Consider the following 8,864-nt stretch of genomic DNA (forward strand, 5'->3'; position numbering starts at 1 on the left):
TGATAAAGACTTGGGGAGCGCCTGGGCTGTTGGCCCGGTGCCGCGGGGGGCAAAGCCGGGGCGAAGAGCTGAGCGCGGGCAGCCAGGGCTTCCTGTGGCCCTGGGAACGTGGTGGTGGGGCCTGGCTGCGCCCAAATCCCGCGTTAGCAGGGCTGGGATGTTCCCGGTTTGGGACATGAGGCCCCTTGAGCGCGACGTGCCCGTCCTCGGCTCCTCTGCTCAGCCGCGTGTCACCGGGACCCCTCGCCTGGTGCCCGCTGTTGGCGGCGTAGCAGTGTTGAAGCGTGGTGGTGACCACCTGGGAGTGCAGAAGCCTGGACACCCCGGCGTGTGCTGCTGTCCTCTCTCCTCCCCGCAAGTCTAGTCTTGTGCATCTCCATCTTCTTCCAGGGTGTTCAGATTCAGGCCTGCGCCGAGAAATTCCCTGTGCGCAGCACTTCTTTTCCAGTGTGACCTGGTTGTTTTGAAGAGGATGTCAAGTGTTGGGAGGTGCTCAGAGAAGTGAGGTTCTGGGGGAATCCAGCCTGCTTTCTGCAAGCTGTGTATTGCTAGTCAGTGTCTAGCACAATCTTTGCTGTACTGATGTGTTACGGGCATCCTGGAAATGTGTTTTTGGCAGACAAACTGAGATTTAAAGGATCACACATAAAGAAATCCTTGTTTTCTTCCATAGAGGCCTATGGAATTTAGGCCATTTATTTATTTCTACTTGCTTACTTGAACATTTTGTTATGGGCTAGTAAACCAAGTGATACCTGTCCTGAGTTATTTCTTTATTGCGGAAGTTCTTAGGCTGCCCAAATAACCAAAGTGTTAGAGACACTAAATGCTGAATGCTGGGCTCTCAGAGYGTGTTGAGAGAAACGCAAGGTATTCCTTTTACTTACCACCTCATTTTTCCCGAAGCTGCTTTTCTCCTGAGGTCATGGGGCATGAAAGAGCGGCTGCTCCACCTGCTGTCAGAAGCTTGAGGCTTTATTCTTTGTTGGAGGCTGTTGCTAGGTGAAAGACRAGGTTAGAGGTTTTTTGAATTTCTGAGTGGAAGCCAGGCTTGTACCAGAGGAGATGTGAATTCAGGAAAACAGAAACTTTTCTTTCTCTCCTGACTGATGTTTCTGGGGTCCCTGTCCTGGGAGTTGTCTGCATACCTAGCATAACAGACATGGGTGGTGCCTTTTCACTTAAGAAGCCAAGGCGCAAGCTCTTGTGGTTTATGCTCCTGATGTACTGTCCTGAATGTAGGTTTCTGGGAGTTCATTTGAGAAGCTTGGCGTAGCAACAGAATAGCGCTGTGCAAGGTTAAATCACTGTTGTTCTGTTGACGATAAAACCACAGCATGTACTTTACAAAGGCAATGTGACTTGTTAGCTGTGTCAGCACAATGTTGACAAACGTTTGCAGTCTTGGAGTCAACATCTCTGGAGAGTGAACCTTCATGTCAGCTACAGTGACAGCAGCAGCCCATGCTGCCTGCCTGCTGTGGAAGTCCTGTCAAAGTACGTGGAGAATGCAGGCTCTGGACGTGTTCAGACCTGGCTCGTCTGCTGGGTTCACCAGGGAGTGAGTCAGTCAGTATCACCTGAACAGTGTCTTTTTTCTGCTGAACAACACTTCCCGTAGATACCTGACTACAAACCAAACCTCCTGCAGACGGCCAGTCCGCAGTGACCTCGCTCTTTCACTCCTACCTAGGTTGAACTTGAAGCGCGAACTTGGAAAGAAGCTTTAAATTCCCTTACCRAGTAAATAGTCATTCAGTTCCTGACCTTTTTTTTTTTCCCCAAAAAAACCCGCACAATTTATGCAGCCCACTGCACAAAAAAGGTGATAGTGATTAATGCTGTCAGCCCTCAAGGGAGACTTTAGCCTCAAGACTCTTATGTATTAAAATTAATTTGCTGGTCCAGTAACCAGGTATCCAATTATTTACCTTGTCCATCACTGGTTTGAATATCAGCATAGCTGAAAATGTTCTGTGTTAATTCATTAGCCTGATACACGCTGTAGTGCGTAGTCAGTGCTCAGGGCTGTCTGGTACCCTTTCCCTTGGTGTCGTGTAAGAGAGCCCTCTCAAGGTGCCATTGATCTGACTTCGTAAGTCGATTTGGTACCAGTGGTAAGCGAAATACTCTGAGACACTGGCTGTGCTGCTGCTCGTTCTTGCATCGGTAGAGGGATRTGTTCATGTTTATGTATTTTTATAAGTAGATTTAATTTTGTTATTAAAAAAAAAATGATTTGAGGAAAACAAGTTGCACTGTCACTGCCCTTATCCTGGAGGGAAATAGTTTTACATTTCAGATTAAGGTAATTATCATGACCTAGACAACTCAAATCTTGCTTTTTTATCTTGTGTTAAAGTACCATCTGCCTTCTCTTTTGTTACACCCTATAAAGAATCTTGCAGTGAATGTCTCTGTAGGGTTTTCCGTTAGATAGGTGCATACTGATGAGTAATCAAAACTTGCACTGACTGCTAATATGGAGCAAACAACCAACTGTACAGGCTGCGGCCCACCCTAGGRAAATGGTGGTAGTAGTTCAGGAAACTGAACAAACAGGAATTAATCAAATTGGTCTAGTTTCAAGGGCAACAWAAAAAGAAAACTGTGTGAATGCAGAAGTAACAAAAAGCAGTAATAAAAAGCTAACAGCTTAAGCTCTTACTCTTTTCTCATGGTTAAAACCAAAGACTTGATCCTTTGGCTGGATTCAGGTGGCCGGAGTTCTGCCCGTGTGGATCTGATTGTGAGATCAAGTGTTCTGTGCGTATCACTGTTTCAGAGAAAACCTCTAAAAATTGAGGCTGTGTCTGTTTTGTATGGCTATTACAATTTTTACATAGGCAGGATCAGAGGGGACAGGCAGAGAAGAGAAAATTTAACTGCAGCAGACAATAACTCAAAAATCTTGYAAGTGTCTCTGGGATCCCTCCACCCATTATTTTGGGGGAGTTAAAATGATTCTTGTATTGAGCTTGGTATGCAGTTGAGGATGAAAGATGCTGTTCTATGTAGTATGTACTTAAATAGGAAAATCTTTTTTGTTTTACTCCTGTCCACAGCTACAGAGTGCAGGAGCAGATTTCCCTTGATGTTTGTCCGTGCTGTTGCCTGCTGATGTAACGTTTTAACAGCCGCCTGAGGGACTCCCATCAGCTTGCTTTTGCAGAGCCCTTGGCAGGGAACATTGACCAGGAAGCGCAATGAAGATCGTGATAGCCAAAGTGCTGTGTCTGCTGGGCGTCTGTGTCCTCATGCTGGTTGGGTCCCTCCTACCCGTCAAGATAATCGAGGCAGATTACGAGAAAGCTCATCGATCCAAGAAGGTCATTGCCCTCTGCAATTCTTTTGGAGGAGGGGTCTTCCTGGCCACCTGCTTCAATGCCTTGCTGCCTGCTGTGAGAGAAAAGGTAACTGCTTAAGAGCCTCTCTGGCAATTTTAATGAACCTCTGCAGTTGATATGGTAGGTACTCCTGTACAGCCACCTTCCGCTCTCCTCCCCTCTAGGAGCAGGAGCGCGGGTCACCAGCAATCACAAGCACAAACCTCTGCCCCTCCATAAATGAAGACTGTGRTCCAACCCTTGCCAAAGCAACCCACCAAGCCAGCTCAGAAACTAGTGTGCTTTGCCTGGTGTTTCAGGACACAATGGAATGGTGCATCCACCTCCCATTCAGTTGCCTCTGACTGACCTGTTTGAATAACCAGAGGAGGCTGCAGGAGGAGGCTTGAATGTGGCCTTTGGCATGAGATTCAAACTTCTACCACTGAGTCCATGTTTAAACACTTTTTTCAGGGAGCCASTAAGGTCTGGCTGGAAAGCAAATAGGTTCCCAGTCTCTAGTGCTAAGACATGTATACATGTACTTGAGTATTAAGCATCATGAATCTATTCACTGTCCTCATAGAGTTCTGTAAACATAGTAGGAGTATTTCATAATTCCATTATTAAGGAATGCAGGAGTCCAGATTATCCCCTACTAGGTACCAGCTGTTGGAGGCTTTTTCCTACAAAATCCGTTCTAGGGAAAAATGTTAGAGCGTCCTGGTGGCTGTCTGTGTTCCTTTGGCAGGCAAAAGGGTTTTTGATTCACTGTTGATTGTTTCCTTTGTTCCAGCTCGGTGAAGTTCTCAGTCAGGGGAATGTGACCACAGACTACCCCGTGGCTGAGACTATCATGATGGTTGGCTTCTTTATGACAGTCTTCATTGAGCAGCTCATCCTGACCTTCCAGAAGGAAAAGCCCTCCTTCATTGACTTGGAGACCTTTAATGCTGGCTCAGATATTGGGAGTGACTCWGAATACGAGAGTCCCTTCATAGCATCTTCCCGAGGGCGCACGTTGTACAGCGAACACGGTCACCACTCCCACAGCCATGGTTTGAACATCCAGGAGCTCTCCCGGTCCAGTCCCTTACGACTCTTCAGCCTGGTGTTCGCTTTATCTGCACACTCCATCTTTGAGGGACTGGCCCTGGGCTTGCAGGAAGAAGGTGGCAAAGTCATGAGCTTGTTCTTGGGAGTTGCTATTCAYGAGACATTGGTGGCAGTGGCACTGGGTATCAGCATGGCCAAGACCTCATTGACACTGAAGGATGCTGCCAAAATCGCTGTGACTGTGAGCCTGATGATTCCTCTGGGCATTAGCATTGGGATGGGGATTGAGAGTGCCCAGAATGTGGCCAGCAACATTGCTTCAGTGCTCCTACAAGGCATTGCAGGGGGCACTTTCTTGTTTGTCACCTTCTTTGAGATCCTTGCAAAGGAGTTAGAAGACAAGAATGATCGTCTTTTGAAGGTCCTCTTCCTGGTACTGGGCTACGCAGCTCTGGCTGGGCTGGTCTTCTTCAAATGGTGAGCATGGAAGTGATGGGAGGAAAACCTTACCTCCTTCTCCATGCAAATGGCACCAGAGGTGAGCCCACTATCCAGCCAAGAGTGGGCACTGAAGTTTAAAAGCCAAGCGAAACATCACAGTCCAGGTGGTATCTCGGTATCGATCTGAAGAAGGAGAATTATTTTCTGTGGACATGGAGAGAGATAAAAATGAGGTGTGTCCCAGTGTAGATGTCACAAGGTATTGCCCCTGCCCGTTGGATCTGCGCGTCAGCAGCTTGTGCAGAGATTACTGGACACAAACATTAAGTATCTGATTCTAACACTGCCTTCAAAGAGAACTCGTCAAGCATGTCTTTCCTATGAGTCTGCACATCCARCCCCTTCCCTTCCTCCCCTCACACACCCATTTCAGAAACTTTGGTTGAGAATCTACTTCCTTCAGTCTCAGATTCTGAGACAGTGAGAATCGGTAACAGAGAAATAAAGTAAAAAGCAGGTAGGATAATGAGTTGCAGAGCTGCACTAAGCGGCTTTTGTTAGCTTAGTTTTGAGCAAAACCTGGTTGTAATAGCTGCCAGAAATAACATCCCTTCTGGGGCTGCTCAGTGTGACTGGTGCCACAGTTCTCTCCTAGCAGAGCTTCCATTTTAACCCACAAATGGCTTTGGGAGCTTTTGTTTCTCAGAGTGATTAACAGAAGAAATGAGGCCAGGCCATGCCCAGGTCCTGTACTTCATTTTCTTTATCTCACCCGTGTGTTGCACATTCCCTAAAGAAATCTTCCAGCTGTGTGTTAATGTATCAGTTTGAAAATCTTAATATCCATATCTGAAGGCCCTTCCAAAGCATTCTGTGAGCCTAGGATCCATTAGTTTTTAAGAAGTGGGCAGTAGGAGTTTCCAGCATTAATATTTTAGGGCAAGTGCTTGYCTTGAGATTGTCTGCAGTGAAATGGGTTTAGCAGTCACCATCAAACCCATCTGCAGGGATGCTCTCAGAGCTGCTGCCTCTCCGTGTGAGCAGGCTCCCTGCTTGTGCTGATCTGTGAGCGAGAGCTGGGTTCTAGAGGTTTTGCAGGATGTTTTGTCCGTGTTTTCAAAGGAGGAGAAAAAYCTTCTCTTCCCTGAAGGTTTATGGGCTGTAGGGCAGGGACTGTGGAGGGCTGATTAGAGCCAGTTATAATCTGACTGAGCTTGCTTTGTCTCCAAGGTGCATTTCCCTCTGGGAGGCTCAGCCTGCTGTGGATCGAGTTGTGATCCTTCATATTCATCTTCTTAGGTGAGAAGCTCAAATCAAATGCTGGAACAGGAACATGCCCTTTCCTCTCCCTCCTGTGGTTTTGCCCTTGTGCTGCATGCAAAGTAGCACARGGAGGTGATGCAAGAAAGCAGGTAGGTACACGAGCTCAAAATGTCTGTAGCTCTCTCTCTGCAGACCAGCAGAGCAACACAGTCATGCTCCTCGCAGGTCTCTGGTAGGAGATGCATTTTAATTAGACGTAGCCTTCAATCCTGCAGCGGCTTCCACAGGCAAATCAAAGCTTTTGGAAGTGCTGATGGAATAATAATGATTTAGGGCAGACTTCTCTGTGGTGCAATTGCTGTTGTGATGAGCCAAGTGGCAGGAAAAATTGGTGAGACTGAGCGGCCAGCGGTTGGCACAGCTGCACCATATGGAGGCTGATGGGGATCGTATAATGGTTTCTGGTGGTCGGCGCTTTGATCGTTACAACACACCAGAGTCAGTTAATCTTGCTTTGAAAAACCTGGAGTGGGAAGGGAGAGGGAGGGTTATTTTAGGCCTCAGATGACACAAATTAGCAAGGCTTGATTAGAATGTAATTTGGCTTGACGTCGTGAACTTGCGTGTTATTTCGCTTCTCACAGACAGCACACGAAGATTGCRTGTGCCGGACAGCAGTTGAATCACAGCCATTCCCATCTGGTGTTTCTCTTGCTTGCCGACTGGGCTGGCTTTTGTCACAGGCAGCTGGCACACATGGGGAAAGGTCAGGTGTGGTGCTGTGTTAGGGAGTGAAACAGCATGCGTCTCTTCTCAGGTACGTCCTCTTGGAGAGGACATGTCTGCCATTGCGCTTCTAAAGGCCAGGAGAAACCTCCCAGCTCAGAGCCGTTGTTTTTTTGTTTGGAAATAGTTTATCTTACTAGCACAGCCTTTGTTCCCAGGACTAGATCCATCCTTGTGCAGAGCTGGGATTGGTGTTGCAGGACAAGCAGCCAAGAAAAAGGCCTTGCTGAGCTACAACCTCTTTCCCTGCATTGTGGATCCACTTGATTGTTGCTTCTCACGTGCACAGGCTGACTGCAGTCACTTTACCTACGCGCCCTGTGTCCTTTAGTTTCTGGGGATAATGGTTTTCTTTTAGTCTTTTTGTTTGTTTGTTTGTTTTTTAATTTATTAGTTGGGTAAATGCAAGCATTTCCAAGAGCGTTGGTGAGGATGGGGGTCCGGCTGGCTGGRGCACTGCGTGACAGCCCTCAGCAAGGAGGGCTCTCTGAGTTTGAGAACGTGAGTGGGGTTTTCTCCAGGASGCTTTGGCTGTTGCAGAGAGATTGCACGTCAAAGACGGATGATATTTACTGATATTTTACTGTGGAGGATGTGGGAGTATCTCTGACTTTATTAATTTGAGGCCGTAAACAGGAACTTTTCATAGTGACATGATGTCTAGCGTTGGTGGGAATGGCTTTGGAAATAGGGACTCGGCTGCATTTGAAGGAGGGGGTAGCAGCAGAGCTCAGCTTYCCGGCCTGGCCGTTGCGGCCTGTTCTCTGCACACCAGTCTGATACACACCAATCAAAGCCATAGAGATTTCTTAAGCAGCCCCATCTCCAGCACCCAAAAGGTCAGTGGGCACCTGCTGAGGAGCGTGAGCTGGGCCCCCCCGCAGGGCTGCTGCAGGGGACAGGTCTGGGGAGAGGCGGGCGTTAACGGCTGAGGGGCCGGGGAGCCCCATCCGCAGTGCRCGACCGCAGGTCCCCCAGGAGGAAGCCCGAGCCCGGGGGAGCGGGGACCCCCTTTTCCTTTGGGATCGGGCCTTGCAGGAGCCAAGCGTGCAGTGGCCTGGTGAGCCGGGGTGGGGGTTGCAAGGTGTGATGAGATGGTTACCCCCTTTCCTGCCGTGCTTAGGGTGCTTCTGGTGTTCGAGGGGAACGTTTATGTAACTGTGTGAGTGGTRGAATTCTGTATTCTTGGGCTTATTCAGAAAAGGAGAAGAAATCTGATCTCCTTCTCCCAATAAACGCTCCAGCCTTCTCTGGGTTTGTGTCGCTTGTTTGTTTGAAGTCCCCCGTTGCTCTGCCGGCTGCTCCGTGCCCAGAGCATGCGGCAAGCGCACGTGCTCCGTCCTGGTGCGGTGCCCCGTGCCCATCTGCTGAGCACCCCAGGAGGCAAACGCAGGCCAGAAGGGACCTGGCTGCTGCAGGTCCGGGTAGGAGCCAGCGCGAGGCCGCAGCCCCTACTGGCACCCCTCCTCCAGCGCTCCCCGGATCCGGAGAGCCGGGGGGGAGCGCGAGGGCAGGATCACCTCCAGTCCTCCCTTCTGCTACGCAGCAGCCCCGCTCAGCAGCGGCGTGATGCAGCCGGCAGCATCCCCGTTGCGTAAGCCTTCCCGGGGAGCGGGGAGCGAACGGGCGGAGGAGGAGCCCGCAGTTAAAACGATCAAGGGAGCTCGCTCGCTTCCTCAAGCGCGTAGCGCCCGTCCCGCTAACAGCGCTCCGGGGGCTGCGCGGGGATCGCAGGGCCGCGCTGCCCCGCGGCGGGAGTGGGGCGGCTTTTCAGCGGGAGGCGGCGGTCCCTGCTCGTCCCCGTGGGCACCAGCAGCGTTTCTCAAGGGGATGCGTGCTGACAGCCGCGGGGGTGTCAGCGGCGGCGGCCCCGCTCCTCCGCTGGCAGCTATTAATAGCAGCTGCGGATTTTAATTGCCGCTGCTCGGGAGCGAGCGTGAGTCACGGTGCCGCGGGCTCGCGGCGGCGCGGCACCAGCGCGATGCTCCCGCG

The 8,864-nt window shown here is 50.0% G+C and overlaps 2 protein-coding genes across 4 annotated transcripts in view; both read left to right on the forward strand.

The window, feature by feature from the left end:
* Nucleotides 1-1,555: 1,555 nt before the first annotated feature.
* On the forward strand, nt 1,556-8,121 carry SLC39A3 (solute carrier family 39 member 3). Of its 3 annotated transcripts, none has more exons than XR_014896652.1 (4): nt 1,556-1,743; nt 3,066-3,413; nt 4,123-6,235; nt 7,031-8,121. XR_014896652.1 is itself a non-coding variant. In XM_085311496.1 (3 exons), exons 2-3 carry the CDS (start codon nt 3,207-3,209, stop codon nt 4,861-4,863), a joined length of 948 nt encoding a protein of 315 aa, XP_085167622.1. In that variant the 5' UTR covers nt 1,556-1,743; nt 3,066-3,206; the 3' UTR covers nt 4,864-8,121. The 3 variants fall into 3 exon arrangements, 1 of the variants encoding a protein (XP_085167622.1); XR_014896651.1 differs by having other exon boundaries at nt 4,123-5,340; nt 6,054-8,121; XM_085311496.1 differs by having other exon boundaries at nt 4,123-8,121.
* The window catches only part of DIRAS1 (DIRAS family GTPase 1), a 7,897-nt gene continuing 5,235 nt past the window's right edge, over nt 6,203-8,864 (forward strand). Inside the window, exon 1 of the mRNA XM_085311497.1 lies at nt 6,203-6,235. The gene's annotated coding sequence lies outside the window, so the exon portion shown is untranslated. The remainder of the gene's footprint in view (nt 6,236-8,864) is intronic.

The sequence above is a fragment of the Rhea americana genome, unplaced genomic scaffold (assembly GCF_003343005.1).
Source record: "Rhea americana isolate MKP2758 unplaced genomic scaffold, rheAme1 scaffold_341, whole genome shotgun sequence".
Classification (NCBI taxonomy): domain Eukaryota; kingdom Metazoa; phylum Chordata; class Aves; order Rheiformes; family Rheidae; genus Rhea; species Rhea americana.